The following is a 17556-nucleotide window of genomic DNA, read 5'->3' on the forward strand; positions in this document are numbered from 1 at the left end:
TAAACTGGAACATGCTTAACACCCCAGCCATCCTACAATCTAAACTTGATGCCCTCAATCTCACACAAATTATTAATGAACCTACCAGGTACCTCCCCAAAGCCTTAAACACGGGCACCCTCATAGATATCATCCTAACCAACTTCCCCTCTAAATACACCTCTGCTGTCTTCAACCAAGATCTCAGCGATCACTGCCTCATTGCCTGCATCCATAATGGGTCAGCGGTCAAACGACCTCTCATCACTGTAAAACGCTCCCTGAAACACTTCAGCGAGCAGGCCTTTCTAATCGACCTGGCCGGGGTATCCTGGAAGGATATTGACCTCATCCCATCAGTAGAGGATGACTGGATATTTTTTTTAAATGCCTTCCTAACCATCTTAAATAAACATGCCCCATTCAAGAAATTTAGAACCAGGAACAGATATAGCCCTTGGTTCTCCCCAGACCTGACTGCCCTTAACCAACACAAAAACATCCTATGGCGTTCTGCATTAGCATCGAACAGCCCCCGTGATATGCAGCTGTTCAGGGAAGCTAGAAACCATTATACACAGGCAGTTAGAAAAGCCAAGGCTAGCTTTTTCAAGCAGAAATGTGCTTCTTGCAACACTAACTCAAAAAAGTTCTGGGACACTGTAAAGTCCATGGAGAATAAGAACACCTCCTCCCAGCTGCCCACTGCACTGAAGATAGGAAACACTGTCACCACTGATAAATCCACCATAATTTAACATTTCAATAAGCATTTTTCTACTGCTGGCCATGCTTTCCACCTGGCTACTCCTACCCCTGTCAACAGCACTGCACCCCCAACAGCAACTCGCCCAAGCCTTCCCCATTTCTCCTTCTCCCAAATCCATTCAGCTGATGTTCTGAAAGAGCTGCAAAATCTGGACCCCTACAAATCAGCCGGGCTAGACAATCTGGACACTTTCTTTCTAAAATTATCTGCCGAAATTGTTGCCACCCCTATTACTAGCCTGTTCAACCTCTCTTTCGTGTCGTCTGAGATTCCCAAAGATTGGAAAGCAGCTGCGGTCATCCCCCTCTTCAAAGGGGGGACACTCTTGACCCAAACTGCTACAGACCTATATCTATCCTACCGTGCCTTTCTAAGGTCTTCGAAAGCCAAGTCAACAAACAGATTACCGACCATTTCGAATCTCACCATACCTTCTCTGCTATGCAATCTGGTTTCAGAGCTGGTCATGGGTGCACCTTAGCCACGCTCAAGGTCCTAAACGATATCTTAACCGCCATCGATAAGCAACATTACTGTGCAGCCGTATTCATTGATCTGGCCAAGGCTTTCGACTCTGTCAATCACCACATCCTCATCGGCAGACTCAACAGCCTTGGTTTCTCAAATGATTGCCTCGCCTGGTTCACCAACTACTTCTCTGATAGAGTTCAGTGTGTCAAATCGGAGGGTCTGTTGTCCGGACCTCTGGCAGTCTCTATGGGGGTGCCACAGGGTTCAATTCTTGGACCGACTCTCTTCTCTGTATACATCAATGAGGTCGCTCTTGCTGCTGGTGAGTCACTGATCCACCTCTACGCAGACGACACCATTCTGTATACTTCCGGCCCTTCTTTGGACACTGTTAACAACCCTCCAGGCAAACTTCAATGCCATACAACTCTCCTTCCGTGGCCTCCAATTGCTCTTAAATACAAGTAAAACTAAATGCATGCTCTTCAACCGATCACTACCTGCACCTACCCGCCTGTCCAACATCCCTACTCTGGACGGCTCTGACTTAGAATACGTGGACAACTACAAATACTTAGGTGTCTGGTTAGACTGTAAACTCTCCTTCCAGACCAATATCAAACATCTCCAATCCAAAGTTAAATCTAGAATTGGCTTCCTATTTCGCAACAAAGCATCCTTCACTCATGCTGCCAAACATACCCTTGTAAAACTGACCATCCTACCAATCCTCGACTTTGGCGATGTCATTTACAAAATAGCCTCCAATACCCTACTCAACAAATTGGATGCAGTCTATCACAGTGCAATCCGTTTTGTCACCAAAGCCCCATATACTACCCACCATTGCGACCTGTACGCTCTCGTTGGCTGGCCCTCGCTTCATACTCGTCGCCAAACCCACTTGCTCCATGTCATCTACAAGACCCTGCTAGGTAAAGTCCCCCCTTATCTCAGCTCGCTGGTCACCATAGCATCTCCCACCTGTAGCACACGCTCCAGCAGGTATATCTCTCTAGTCACCCCCAAAACCAATTATTTCTTTGGCCGCCTCTCTTTCCAGTTCTCTGCTGCCAATGACTGGAACGAACTACAAAAATCTCTGAAACTGGAAACACTTATCTCCCTCACTAGCTTTAAGCACCAACTGTCAGAGCAGCTCACAGATTACTGCACCTGTACATAGCCCACCTATAATTTAGCCCAAACAACTACCTCTTTCCCAACTGTATTTAATTTATTTATTTAGCTCCTTTGTACCCCATTATTTTTATTTCTACTTTGCACATTCTTCCATTGCAAAACTACCATTCCAGTGTTTTACTTGCTATATTGTATTTACCTTGCCACCATGGCCTTTTTTGCCTTTACCTCCCTTCTCACCTCATTTGCTCACATTGTATATAGACTTGTTTATACTGTATTATTGACTGTATGTTTGTTTTACTCCATGTGTAACTCTGTGTCGTTGTATCTGTCGAACTGCTTTGCTTTATCTTGGCCAGGTCGCAATTGTAAATGAGAACTTGTTCTCAACTTGCCTACCTGGTTAAATAAAGGTAAAATAAAAATTAAAAATAAATAAAATAAAATGTAAGATGGTTAGGAAGGCATTTTTAAAAAAATATCCAGGCATCCTCTAGGGATGAGATCAATATCTTTCCAGGATACCCCGGCCAGGTCGATTAGAAAGGCCTGCTCGTTGAAGTGTTTCAGGGAGCGTTTTACAGTGATGAGTGGAGGTCATTTGACTGCTGACCCATTGCGGATGCAGGCAATGAGGCAGTGATCGCTGAGATCTTGGTTGAAGACAGCAGAGGTGTATTTAGAGGGGAAGTTGGTTAGGATGATATCTATGAGGGTGCCCGTGTTTGCTCGACGAGCAGGCGTCCACATACTTATGGTAGTGGATCACATGCCTTACTTGTATTTTCCACCATAAATAAAATCAGGATTATGCCTCTACCACCATTCATTCCGATTAGACTGGTTTGGATTTCTCCCTGACCAATATGTCTGCCATTTTCATCCCATTCTGGAACTGAGGGTTTTTGACATATATCCTATTAATTTACTAGAGGGGCTATGTTTGAGTGAGTGAGTATATATATATATATATATATATATATATATATATATATATATATATATATATATATATATATATATATATATATATATATATATATATACACACATACACACACATACACAGTGCCTTGCGAAAGTATTCGGCCCCCTTGAACTTTGCGAACTTTTGCCACATTTCAGGCTTCAAACATAAAGATATAAAACTGTATTTTTTTTGTGAAGAATCAACAACAAGTGGGACACAATCATGAAGTGGAACGACATTTATTGGATATTTCAAACTTTAACAAATCAAAAACTGAAAAATTGGGTGTGCAAAATTATTCAGCCCCCTTAAGTTAATACTTTGTAGCGCCACCTTTTGCTGCGATTACAGCTGTAAGTCGCTTGGGGTTTGTCTCTATCAGTTTTGCACATCGAGAGACTGACATTTTTTCCCATTCCTCCTTGCAAAACAGCTCGAGCTCAGTGAGGTTGGATGGAGAGCATTTGTGAACAGCAGTTTTCAGTTCTTTCCACAGATTCTCGATTGGATTCAGGTCTGGACTTTGACTTGGCCTGGATATGTTTATTTTTGAACCATTCCATTGTAGATTTTGCTTTATGTTTTGGATCATTGTCTTGTTGGAAGACAAATCTCCGTCCCAGTCTCAGGTCTTTTGCAGACTCCATCAGGTTTTCTTCCAGAATGGTCCTGTTTTTGGCTCCATCCATCTTCCCATCAATTTTAACCATCTTCCCTGTCCCTGCTGAAGAAAAGCAGGCCCAAACCATGATGCTGCCACCACCATGTTTGACAGTGGGGATGGTGTGTTCAGCTGTGTTGCTTTTACGCCAAACATAACATTTTGCATTGTTGCCAAAAAGTTCAATTTTGGTTTCATCTGACCAGAGCACCTTCTTCCACATGTTTGGTGTGTCTCCCAGGTGGCTTGTGGCAAACTTTAAACACTTTTTATGGATATCTTTAAGAAATGGCTTTCTTCTTGCCACTCTTCCATAAAGGCCAGATTTGTGCAATATACGACTGATTGTGGTCCTATGGACAGAGTCTCCCACCTCAGCTGTAGATCTCTGCAGTTCATCCAGAGTGATCATGGGCCTCTTGGCTGCATCTCTGATCAGTCTTCTCCTTGTATGAGCTGAAAGTTTAGAGGGACGGCCAGGTCTTGGTAGATTTGCAGTGGTCTGATACTCCTTCCATTTCAATATTATCGCTTGCACAGTGCTCCTTGGGATGTTTAAAGCTTGGGAAATCTTTTTGTATCCAAATCCGGCTTTAAACTTCTTCACAACAGTATCTCGGACCTGCCTGGTGTGTTCCTTGTTCTTCATGATGCTCTCTGCGCTTTTAACGGACCTCTGAGACTATCACAGTGCAGGTGCATTTATACGGAGCCTTGATTACACACAGGTGGATTGTATTTATCATCATTAGTCATTTAGGTCAACATTGGATCATTCAGAGATCCTCACTGAACTTCTGGAGAGAGTTTGCTGCACTGAAAGTAAAGGGGCTGAATAATTTTGCACGCCCAATTTTTCAGTTTTTGATTTGTTAAAAAAGTTTGAAATATCCAATAAATGTCGTTCCACTTCATGATTGTGTCCCACTTGTTGTTGATTCTTCACAAAAAAAAATACAGTTTTATATCTTTATGTTTGAAGCCTGAAATGTGGAAAAAGGTCAAGGGGGCCGAATACTTTCGCAAGGCACTGTATATATATATATAGTGCTTACAGAAAGTCTATACCCCCTGACTTTTTTCAACATTTTGTTGCTTAACAAAGTGGGATTGAAAGAGATTAATGGATTTTTTTGTCATCAATTTACAAAATACTCCATAATGTCAAATGTCAAAGTGAAAAGAAAATTCTACACATTTTTAGTAATTAACAAAAATGTCATAACTAAAATAGTCATTGCATAAGTAATCACCCTCCTTGTTTAGGCAAGCCTAAGTTAGTTCAGGAGTCAAATTTGGCTGAACTAATCACATAAAGTGATATGGACTCACTGTGTGAAATAATAGGGGATGACATGATTTGAATGACTACCTCTTCCTCTGTCCCCCATGCAGTTAAGTATTGAATTTCAAGCACAGATTCAACTACAAAGACCAGGGAGTTTTTCAAATGCCTAAAAGGAGGGCAGTGACTGGTAGATATGCAACAATAAGAAATTAGACATTGCATTTACAGTGGGGCAAAAAAGTATTTAGTCAGCCACTAATTGTGCAAGTTCTCCCACTTAAAAAGATGAGAGGCATTGAAGATGAAACGTGGCTGGGTCTTTCAGCATGACAATGATCCCAAACACACCGCCCGGGCAACGAAGGAGTGGCTTCGTAAGAAGCATTTCAAGGTCCTGGAGAGGCCTAGCCAGTCTCCAGATCTCAACCCCATAGAAAATCTTTGGAGGGAGTTGAAAGTCCGTGTTGCCCAGCAACAGCCCCAAAACATCACTGCTCTAGAGGAGATCTGCATGGAGGAATGGTCCAAAATACCAGCAACAGTGTGTGGAAACCTTGTGAAGACTTACAGAAAACGTTTGACCCGTCATTGCCAACAAAGGGTATATAACAAAGTATTGAGATAAACTTTTGTTATTGACCAAATACTTATTTTACACCATAATTTGCAAATAAATTCATTACAAATCTTACAATGTGATTTTCTGGATTTTTTTTCTCATTTTGTCTGTCATAGTTGAAGTGTACCTATGATGACAATTACAGGCCTCATCTTTTTATGTAGATCGTTAAAATATACAATTAAAAAAAAATGTATTCCCACTTTGTAATACAATCAAATGTGAAAAAGTCCAAGGGAGGTGTGTGTGTGTCAGTGTGTGTGATGCGTCTGAGCTCCCCCATATGGGCAGGTGCAGAAAAGGTAGGGTCATTGATCACGTAGTGACCCTAATCTCCTGCAATAACATCTTCAGCAGATAAACAGCTATTAAGGATAGCTACTGTCATTTCCATCCAAATGAACAGGCCCGGGCCCAGCTGGGAGCGCTAGGCTACGCTAAAAGACAGCTTCATTAACAGAGTGGAACGCACCCGAGCACTAAATGCTTCATAGCCCACTAAAACGTGATGGGGAGAGAGATAAAGAAAGACTGGCGCAGTCGTTACCCTTCTCTTCTTTTCCGTTCTCTCCATCACTAGAGTGAAATGCTCTTCTTTTCCCCTACTATTTGCTCTAACTTTCTCTCCCCACTTTCCATTTGTTTTATTGCCAATTTCACATAATTTGTCACCCCAATGTCTTACTTCTCAATCTTAACCCCCCCTTCCTCCTCTCACAATCCCTCTTCTATCCACTCCTCTCTTACTCTCCCTCCCCGACAGTGTTATTGTTTTAAAAGCTCACCCTGCCCGTGCTCCCTCTCCACCTCCCTTTATTTTGCTCTTTGTAATCCCTCTCTCATTAGTGTCAGTGTATCGCTGGCACTCCCCATGTCTCCCCCTTCTTCCCACCTCCCTCCTTGCCCGCAACCCAATCATTTCCCAATGACTGATGTCACTTTGCTGACATCAGCGAAAAAAAAAAAAGAAAAAAAAAAGTGTCCACCATCAAGTACTTAGGGAGAGAGAGAGGGGACCCGGCAGCCAGCCAAAAGACACGTCATGATTAGAGAGGACACAACTGCTACTGCCAACCATCACCTTAAAACAACCCCCGCTCTGCAAACACACACTCAAGTGCACTCAAAGCTGGCAGATCTAGAAGTACGTCAGTGAGTGCTCATTCAGACATTACGTCAGTCATATCATTCAGAAGGGTCTCTCACTGTAATTAGAGTAACCTTCACAAAATGTACGCTAAGAGTGACAGAATACAGTCAGACTCACTGCATGTGTAGTTAATAACAGAGCCTGGGCTTCAAGTCTTACCCAAAAACCTAGCCTGTGTGTGTCTAAGCCAGTCAGCCCGGTCCTCTAAACCCAGTAGTCAGTCCCATCAGTAGTGAACATACTGCCCCAGAGGAGCGCTCTGGAAAACTGGAGCCAGTCACTGATGAAGCTGCAGCCAACCCCTTTACACACACATTCAGAAAGATGAAGAGGAGTGTTGGACACAGTGGACACATTTACGGGACACCGTTTTTTAATTAAAAAAGATTCACACCCCTATACACAATATTCTTTGACACACACACAGACACACTTAACAAGCAGACAGCTCTTCCGCTACATCATAATTCAGCAATCCCCTCCCCTTCCCATCAGCTAAACAACCGTGTGCCAAATTTAGGGGAAAGGAAATATTTCTGCTAAATTAGTTATGCTAATTACAGAGCAGTTCTCAGGGGAGAGCAGCGCTAAATGGCTTTAAATGATTTTCGCCTGGAAAGAGGTGCAGGGAACACAATCAACAACAACAAAAAACAACAACACCCAGAACCCGCCCTGCAACAACAGCAGCAGCAACATGCTAAGATAATTAAGGAAGTGCACCACAGCAGCTAGCCAACCACGTGCCTTATCAGCCCTCAGCTGAACCCCATCGGCCAATAGGGAGGGCGATAAGGAGAGAGGGAAAAGTTTGGGTAACATACATACACATATAAATAAAACTTTTCTAACTTTATATACCCTTGACACATGGACAAGCACAGATATGGACAGAGAAGTACAGTGCGGTAGGAACTTCTAGAGATATTTTTCATTAAGGAGAAACTGTGTTGTGATATACGTGTCCAAACACCAACCCAATCACACATCATTAACAGCATACATTAGAGCTGCACGACATGATTATCTAGGTACTCTTAGCTCTAAGACTAACTGAAATGTGCTGCCTGCTTGAGTGAAAGGAGGTGGGTCTTGGTGTGTGTTTGCGCAGTGGATATTGCATGTCTATATCGTAACTTCAATTAAAATGTGATTAATTGTGATTACATCAACATTTGAGGATTCACAGTATTCAACACACACACTTATTTTCAGTCCTTCTCAGATGTGCAGCTGGGAGCTGTGGCCAGTTTGTCTTAATTAGCACGTGGCCACAACACCCAGCTGGTGAACACTGTGGAACACTAACTCTCCACACCATCCAACCATCAGATAGAGAGAGCATGGCATCCTCTCTTCTTCAAAGAAGTAATGAGACCTAATGTAGCCTAAGCTACTGAAAATAGGCATTTTACACAATGAAATCATGACAGGAGAGTTTGATTCATATTAAAATAGATGTGTTCAGACAGACTACTTTAGGAAACTTACTGAAGGGACATACCGTATAGGCCTATAGAGATAATCAGCCAACTCACACACCAGTAAAGCACCTGTCAATCAAAGCCACCAGCAAATATTTCTCCTTTCCTGAAAACATATTAAAAAACCTTGGCCTACCTTTCCAGAAGTAGGCTATAAGATAATGAATTGACAAGGAAAGTATGAAGCGGACAGCTATGCTGTAGTGTGAACACGAAATTGGCCATCATCAAAATAGCAACAAATACACACGTCCTCCGCCTATTCATCAGCGACGCTGATCAGAGGGGGGGTGTTGGAAATACTTTTTACTGTGAGGAACTATTATAATTTGAATGGATGTAAAACAAACTAAAAAAAAAAGGACTTTGTTGACGAAAAGCTGGGCACTAAATAATAAGTTCATAAGATAGTGTAAGTGCAATTCCTCAAGAATATCTTAAGATTTAATGATTTTCTTACAAATATCTTCTTACGAATCATCTTAAGAAGTTTGCTGCTAGGCAATAAATTTAGCTAGCTAGCAAATCGGGTACTTCTGCGCGCACACACACACAAAGCTCCGTCAACATTAATAGGACAAAGAAACTAGACACATGCTCAATGCTCAGAGTGCGTAAATGATAGTATGATAAACCAAAAATGTGTTTCTCATAAGTGTAGCAGGTTGTGAAATCTGCAAATAGCTCTGGCTGGGCCACTCAAGGATATTCAGAGACTTGTTCCAAAGCCACTCCTGCTTTGTCTTGGCTGTGTGCTTAGTGTCTTGTCCTGTTACGTGAACTTTTGCCCCAGTCGGAGGTCCTGAGCACTCCGGAGCAGGTTTTCATCAAGGATCTCTGTACTTTGCTCTGTTCATCTTTCCCTCGTTCCTGACTAGTCTCCCAGTCCCTGCATCTGAAAAACATCCATATACTGCCACCACGCTTCACTGTAGGGATGGTGCCAGGTTTCCTCCAGATGTGACGCTTGGCAATCAGGCCAAGGAGTTCAATCTTGGTTTCATCAGACCAGAGAATCTTGTTTCTCATTGTCTGAGTCCTTTAGGTGCCTTTTGGCAAACTCCAAGAGTGCTATCATGTGCCATTTACTGAGGAGTGGCTTCCGTCTGGCTACTCTACCATAAAGGCCTGATTGGTAGAGTGCTGCAGAGATGGTTGTCCTTCTGGTAGGTTCTCCCTTATCCACAGAGGAACTCCAGAGCTCTGTCAGAGTGACCATCAGTTTCTTGGTCACCTCCCTGACCAAGGCCCTTCTCCCCCGATTGATCAGTTTGGCCAGGCAGCCAGCTCTTCTTAGAGTATTGGTGGTTCCAAACTTTTTCCATTTAAGAATGATGGAGGCCACTGTGTTCTTGGGGACCTTCAATACTGCAGAAATCTTTTGGTACCCTTCCCAGATCTGTGTCTTGACACAATCCTGTCTCGGAGCTCTATGGAAAATTCCTTTATCCTCATGGCTTGGCACTGTCAACTGTGGGACCTTATAGACGGGTGTGTGCTTTTCCAAATCATGTCCAATCAATTGAATTTAGTTGTAGAAACATCTCAAGGATGATCAATATAAACAGGATGCACCTGAGCTCAATTTCAAGTCTCATAGCAAAGGGTCGGAATACTTATGTAAATGTGATATCAGTTAAATTTTTTAATACATTTGCAAAAATGTCTAAAAACCAGTTTTTGCTTCGTCATTACGGGGTAGTGTGTATAGATTGATGAGGAAAAAAACTATTTAAATCAATTTTAGAATAAGGCTGTAAAGTAACAAAATGTGGAAAAGGTCAAGGGGCCTGAATACTTTCTGAGCGCACTGTACACACACACACAAAACGCTGTCCCTCCCACACAAATCCAAACACTGCATATGCCACAGGAGCCTGCTAAGGGGAGAACAGCTCATAATAATGGCTGGAATGGCACAAATGGAATTGCATCAATCACCTGGAAACCCATGTGTGCTGTATTTGATACCATTTCACTCATCCGGCTCCAGTCATTACCATGAGCCCGTCCTCCCCAATTAAAAGGTGCCACCAACAACCCCCCCCCCCCCCCCCCCCCCCCCCACACACACACACACACACACACTTGCTGCTGCTACTCTGCTCTTTATAATAAGAATAAGAATATCCATCATGATACCTAGTCACTTTACCCTGCCTTCATGTACATATCTACCTCAAAATACCTTGTACACCTGCACATTGATCTGGTACCTGTACATAGCACCATTCTTCTGTACTTTATGTTATTCCTCACGTTAATTACCATTTCATTTTCTATTATTATTTCTTAACTCTGCATCGTTGGGAAATGTTCTTAAGCAAGCATTCCACTGTAAAGTCTACACCAGTTTTATTTGGCGCATGTGATAAATACAGTGACTTAGTACCTGAAGTTAGGAGCCGAGGCCCACTCCAGAGCCAGACAGGCCAGGTCCACAGCTGCATAGACCAGCAGGAAGAAGATAGTTACAATGCTGGCGATGGTGTTCAACTTCCCTGTGAACAACACCAACTATAGATGGAGAAAAGAGAAGAGTAAAACTGTGATTAATGTTTCATTGACGGGAGAGAGAAAAAGGACAGAGGGAAGGAATAGTTTCTCCTCTGACCTCCCCAATGCTAAGTCAGTCTCCTTAGTTGACCCCGAGAAGCTCTTTTACAAAAGCAATAATTAGCTATTAACTGAGCCCTCAGCCACAGGCCAGCATGGGCAAATTATGGGCCTGCCAGTGCACCACTCAATCATCTGTGTGTGTGAGATCAGGTCATTCGTCTTCATGCTGCATGCCCAGTCCATGTAACGTGTACATGATACTGCAACATTTCCCCATATTTTTTCTACTCACCCCTTGCTCCCCCATCCATTGCTCCCTTTCTCTCGTCTGAGATTGTTTAACATGGAGTGAGATTAGATTATCATTCGTGTCATCAGTGTATCATTGAAATGGCTGAGAGCGAAAGAGAGAGCGTGCGAGGGATAGAAAGAAGGCCAGGACTAGTGACTCAATGAGCTCTGATACAGGCTAACGATTTCCTCTAATTACTCCCCCACTCCAGCAGAGAAACAGAGCGAGGGATGAGAGAGGAAGAGAAAGACAAGCCATTTAGCCTTTCTCACATCTTGAAGAGTATCTGACTAGCCAATCATTAACAGAGCTCTCTCCTCTTTGCATCTTTACCCTCCCATCTCTTGCCTCCACTCTCACCCCTGGTCTCCCTTTCTGGTTAAGTCTTGGCCATTTCTCAGTAATCTCAAATGACTTCCCTTTCTCCTCTACTCTCTCAATCTATCTTTCCTTCATCTGACCTGATCAGATTATTGAGCATGTGAAATTAGACCTAATCTATCCTCTGTGTCTCACCTATACTAGGAACCAGGATAGGAGGACAGACACCCAGGAGTTCCCAATGTTTTACCTGTACTAGGAACCAAGATAGGAGGACAGACACCCAGGAGTTCCCATTGTCTTACCTGTACTAGGAACCAAGATAGGAGGACAGACACCCAGGGGTTCCCATTGCCAGATGTCTTCTTAGCTGGAGACAACACCGTGCCTGCAGAGAGCGAGAGCATATGTGAGAGCAAGAGGGAGGTCGAGAAGGAGCAAAACGGAGGGGATTAAAGTTAAGGACCACATTTCACAGTTAACACATGAAATTAATTAAATTAGGAGACTTTCAACTCAAATCAATGCAGCCAAGAACAGGGGATGGAGAGAGAGGGAGGAAATAAAAGGAGAGTATAGGAGAGAGGAAGGAAAGGTAAAAGATGGAAGACAAAGCAGATAGTTTTAAACTGGGTGAGATGAGGTGTGTATATGTGTGTTACACTATATTAGCCAGTGGGTGTAGGAGAGTGACAAGGTGATGCCGTATGCAGAAGGTTTGAATGACACACACATAAGAACTTCATTTGAAGTTAGACACCTTTAATCAAACAGTCAACTAGGCAAAGAAAACAAAAAAAAAAACAACAAAAATCTATTTTTAACCCCTGAAAAGCATTGCTAGCAATCCAGAGCTGAGTCAGTCAGTTTGGTTCAGTATGGTTTTGAGTCATCTCCCCTGCTCCAGCTGCCCACTACACGGGAACCTTGCTTAATATCGCTATTCATCTCCCCTATCCACACACAACGCCAGTGAAAGGGGAGACAGAAGAAGCTATAAAGAAAAATAATGAGGGAGAGAACAAGAGAGAAGAGGACATGGGTGTACCCACCAAACAGGTCGTCCCGTGCCAGAGCGTAGAGGATGCGAGAGGCCCCTATCAGGTTACTCATGGCAGCAGACATGGTGGAGGAGTACACACCAACGGTCACCAACGGGTTCCACACATTAATGTCCCGCAGGAAACTGTAGTCCCTCTGGAGGAGAATACTGAGAGAGAAAATCTGATTATTATACACAATTCAAATTAAACACGTGTTACCTATGAAGAGTGAATGGTAACACGCAAACAAACATCAACATGAATAGGTGCAAGAGGAAAGGGGTGAGACAGTGGGTGAAAGAAAGACCGATGTTCCGACTTTATTTGCTGTGTGTCATCTTAATACTTGAATAAGAGATGGAGAGAAAAATCAGAGAAAATGGACACCCCTCTCTGATTGTGCCCTGCCTCACTCCACCCCTTTCCCACACAATGGAGCTGTAGAAATCAGAATCAGTAAAGCAAGTCTGCTCCTCTCCCCACCGCTCTTCACTCTCACCATATCTCCCTCAACCACTATTTCCTTCTTCTCAACCTACCGCCCCTCCCCCCCCATTTCACCAGGTCTTTCTACCCCTCTTTCAATCTCTCTCGCTCCCCCTCTCCGCCCACCCCAGTGTCCCTTCTCTCCGTCCCCTTCTCCCTCTCCGCCCACCCCAGTGTCCCTTCTCTCCGTCCCCTTCTCCGCCCACCCCAGTGTCCCTTCTCTCCGTCCCCTTCTCCCTCTCCGCCCACCCCAGTGTCCCTTCTCTCCGTCCCCTTCTCCCTCTCCGCCCACCCCAGTGTCCCTTCTCTCCGTCCCCTTCTCCCTCTCCGTCCACCCCAGTGTCCCTTCTCTCCGTCCACCCCAGTGTCCCTTCTCTCCGTCCACCCCAGTGTCCCTTCTCTCCGTCCACCCCAGTGTCCCTTCTCTCCGTCCACCCCAGTGTCCCTTCTCTCCGTCCACCCCAGTGTCCCTTCTCTCCGTCCACCCCAGTGTCCCTTCTCTCCGTCCACCCCAGTGTCCCTTCTCTCCGTCCCCTTCTCCCTCTCCGCCCACCCGTGTCCCTTCTCTCCGTCCCCTTCTCCCTCTCCGCCCACCCGTGTCCCTTCTCTCCGTCCCCTTCTCCCTCTCCGTCCACCCCAGTGTCCCTTCTCTCCGTCCACCCCAGTGTCCCTTCTCTCCGTCCACCCCAGTGTCCCTTCTCTCCGTCCACCCCAGTGTCCCTTTTCTCCATCCACCCCAGTGTCCCTTCTCTCCGTCCCCTTCTCCCTCTCCGCCCACCCGTGTCCCTTCTCTCCGTCCCCTTCTCCCTCTCCGCCCACCCGTGTCCCTTCTCTCCGTCCCCTTCTCCCTCTCCGCCCACCCGTGTCCCTTCTCTCCGTCCCCTTCTCCCTCTCCGCCCACCCGTGTCCCTTCTCTCGCTCCCCTTCTCCCTCTCCGCCCACCCGTGTCCCTTCTCTCGCTCCCCGCCCAAGTATCTATTCTCTCCGTCCCCCTCTCTGCCCACTACTGTGTCCATTCTCCCTCACTCTCCACTGTAATTAAGACTCCCGTCACGTTCTTTCAGGTCATCTGGTTTTAATACTTATCATCATGGCCCTATTAAATATTGTTCCGTCCAGCCACACATCTGAACACCATTTTTTCACACTGAAACCCAGATAGAGCCACACACGATAAATTAATATCTCCCCCGAAAATTAGGAAATGCCAATGATTGGTTTGTGCGTGTTAGTTGATGTGTGTGTGCGATTGTTCGTCTGTTATGAGTCGGGTGCCGCAGTAAAATGTTTATGAGCCATTGCTTTAATCAGGCTCTCTGACATATGCTTAATAGTGATTCACTTTCAACGGTCCTTTCCACAAGAAACACACACACAGACACACACAGAATAGCACCCATTTAGTGTATGCTCGTGTGTTGGTTGGATCATTGAAGTGACTGTTGTGTGTGTGTGTGTAATGGAGCTGGTCTGTGCTATGGCCTTGTTATTAATCCTTGTGACGTGTGGCAGGTGCAGTATAAATCTGAACGGGCTTGACATTTTCAACTCTGCACTCCAAAACAAAGCCATCATAAAGAGGTGACAGCCATGCAGAGAGAACAGAGGAGAGAATAAGTGCATTTGTGTGTGTTCATGCACAGTTGGGCACTTTCATATGGTCATTTTTATTAACATGTCTGTGTAGGCTATGCATTTGTAGAAGCATGTGTGTATACGATTGTTTTTGAGTGTGTTAGTGTGTTCGTCCTGGTGTCCCCTCCATCCCATAATGTAGATTATTGATCGGATCATGAAGCTGGAATGAGCTCTGCCATGGAAATAAAGAACAGAACGAAGTAAAGCACCTGACAGAAGAAAATAGGTTTTTTTAAGAGGGGAATGCAGTTAAATGAGTGAAAGAGCCTGGAGAGATTGGACGCTCATTCTCATTCCACACCTCATCTGCTCTTTCCCTCATTTGTTGATCCCCTCAATCATACTCTTATTTGTTTATTCATACATTCATGTTCTTTTGCCATTTCTTTAATTTTTTTAAATTACGCTTCAGAACCAACTACAGAGGGGAGGCAAGCAGAGAGGGCCATACAGAGAGAGGGCCATACAGAGAGAGGGCCATACAGAGAGAGGGCCATACAGAGAGAGGGCCATACAGAGAGAGGGCCATACAGAGAAACAGAGCAAGAGCGAGAATGTGTGATGGTTAAGTGCTCCCTGGGGGCTAGGCTGTGGCTGAGGAGTATAAAATGGGATCAATAGCTAACAAGGCCTGCAGAGCTCCTCTCCCTCTCTCATTCACTCACTACCACTCTCATTCTGTCTCTACTTCACCCCTCTCCTATTCTCTGGCTACATTCTCCTTCCTGATACTATGTTTATGTGGTTTAGTTATGAGGGTCTCCATTAGCTGTTGCTCATGCAGCAGCTACTCTTCCTGGGGTCCACAGGATTACAGAGGACATGGGCAACATAAGAACCTTATCCATCTCTCTACCTGTGGGATGGCAGTGACAGGACCAGTTGTAGTAAGGGTAGGAGGGTGAAGTCCACCAGCAGACAAGACCGCTTTCACCACGGTACTGCCATGGAAAGAGAGACAGAGAGGGAACAAGAGATACAGAGAGATCTCTGTGGTGGAGAGACAGCAAGCAAATAATGTGAGGATGGACAGAGAGAGCTAAGGACAGGCACTCTGCAGTGGGGTGATTGCAAGGGAACAGAGGTATGAGAGAGGGAGAGCAGACAGACTGAGAATGTTGGACTTGTTGCCTCACAATGTCTGGACAAGAGACTAGTAGCGAGTGTGCGTGTGTGTGTGGGGGGGGGGGGGGGGGCATGAGAGAGACAGTACAACATTCTCTCACACACTAATAAAAGCCATATGGGGGGCTAAAAAGCAGAAGAAAAAGCAAAAGAGATAGCAGAGACTTGCGGGACTACACAGCTTCCACACACAAACCAGGCTGCATGTTGGAGATAGCAGAGCCTTGTGGGACTACACAGCTTCCCACACACACACCAGGCTGCATGTTGGAGATAGCAGAGCCTTGTGGGACTACACAGCTTCCACACACAAACCAGGCTGCATGTTGGAGATAGCAGAGACTTGCGGGACTACACAGCTTCCCACACACACACCAGGCTGCATGTTGGCGATTGCAGAGCCTTGTGGGACTACACAGCTTCCCCACACACACCAGGCTGCATGTTGGAGATAGCAGAGACTTGCGGGACTACACAGCTTCCCACACACACCAGGCTGCATGTTGGCGATTGCAGAGCCTTGTGGGACAGCACAGCTTCCCCACACACACCAGGCTGCATGTTGGCGATTGCAGAGCCTTGTGGGACTACCCAGCTTCCCACACACACCAGGCTGCATGTTGGCGATTGCAGAGCCTTGTGGGACTACACAGCTTCCCCACACACACCAGGCTGCATGTTGGCGATTGCAGAGCCTTGTGGGACAGCACAGCTTCCCCACACACACCAGGCTGCATGTTGGCGATTGCAGAGCCTTGTGGGACAGCACAGCTTCCCCACACACACCAGGCTGCATGTTGGCGATTGCAGAGCCTTGTGGGACAGCACAGCTTCCCCACACACACCAGGCTGCATGTTGGCGATTGCAGAGCCTTGTGGGACAGCACAGCTTCCACAAACAGGCTGCATGAAGGAGATAGCAGAACAAAATGAATACATTTATTTAATTATTTAGTCAGTAATAAATACATAAGCTTCAATAGCAGGATGGGATTAGCCAACAGGTCACTGACACACAATACACACAGGTGCACACACACACACCAAAGACACTCAACCAGAGACACAAACATTCACCACACACACACTACAATGCCACTCATCCATAGAGGAGATAGAGATACACAAACACGCTGCAGTTAGTCATATACAAATACACACCAAAGGACACTCCTTCAGGAAATGAACACACCCACCCACCCTCTCTCTTCACTTACCCAGAGAAAGAGAACGACAGTAAGATACACACAGATCAGTCGGGTCCCTAACCAAGATACACACACGGTAAGCTAAGTGTATATTGGGGGATTGGGCAGGACTTGGCTGTGAGGGGTTGGAGAGTTGGCAGTGTCACCACTGGCTACCCTGTCACACAGGGTTAACACACTCCTCATCTCTTGGAACTCGACCTTCCTCCTCCATCATCATATTTTACATTGGGCTCCTATACGCTTCTCAGAACCATCTAGAACACATACACACTCTGTAAATATGCACCTGTAACCTATTCAGGTATGCATCAGGTGTCACTCTCCCAAAAGGAAACACTACTGTA

The 17556-nt window shown here is 45.1% G+C and overlaps 1 protein-coding gene across 1 annotated transcript in view; it reads right to left on the reverse strand.

Moving 5' to 3' along the window:
• The window catches only part of LOC110504088 (solute carrier family 12 member 9), a 52434-nt gene that overhangs the window by 20086 nt on the left and 14792 nt on the right, over window positions 1-17556 (reverse strand). Inside the window, exons 7-9 of the mRNA XM_021582912.2 lie at window positions 12762-12919; window positions 12015-12097; window positions 10930-11054 (exon numbers count right to left, since the gene is read on the reverse strand). Of these exons, the coding sequence (XP_021438587.2) occupies window positions 10930-11054; window positions 12015-12097; window positions 12762-12919 (366 nt within the window). The remainder of the gene's footprint in view (window positions 1-10929; window positions 11055-12014; window positions 12098-12761; window positions 12920-17556) is intronic.

Source organism: Oncorhynchus mykiss, chromosome 24 (genome assembly GCF_013265735.2).
Source record: "Oncorhynchus mykiss isolate Arlee chromosome 24, USDA_OmykA_1.1, whole genome shotgun sequence".
In the NCBI taxonomy this organism is placed as follows: Eukaryota; Metazoa; Chordata; class Actinopteri; order Salmoniformes; family Salmonidae; genus Oncorhynchus; species Oncorhynchus mykiss.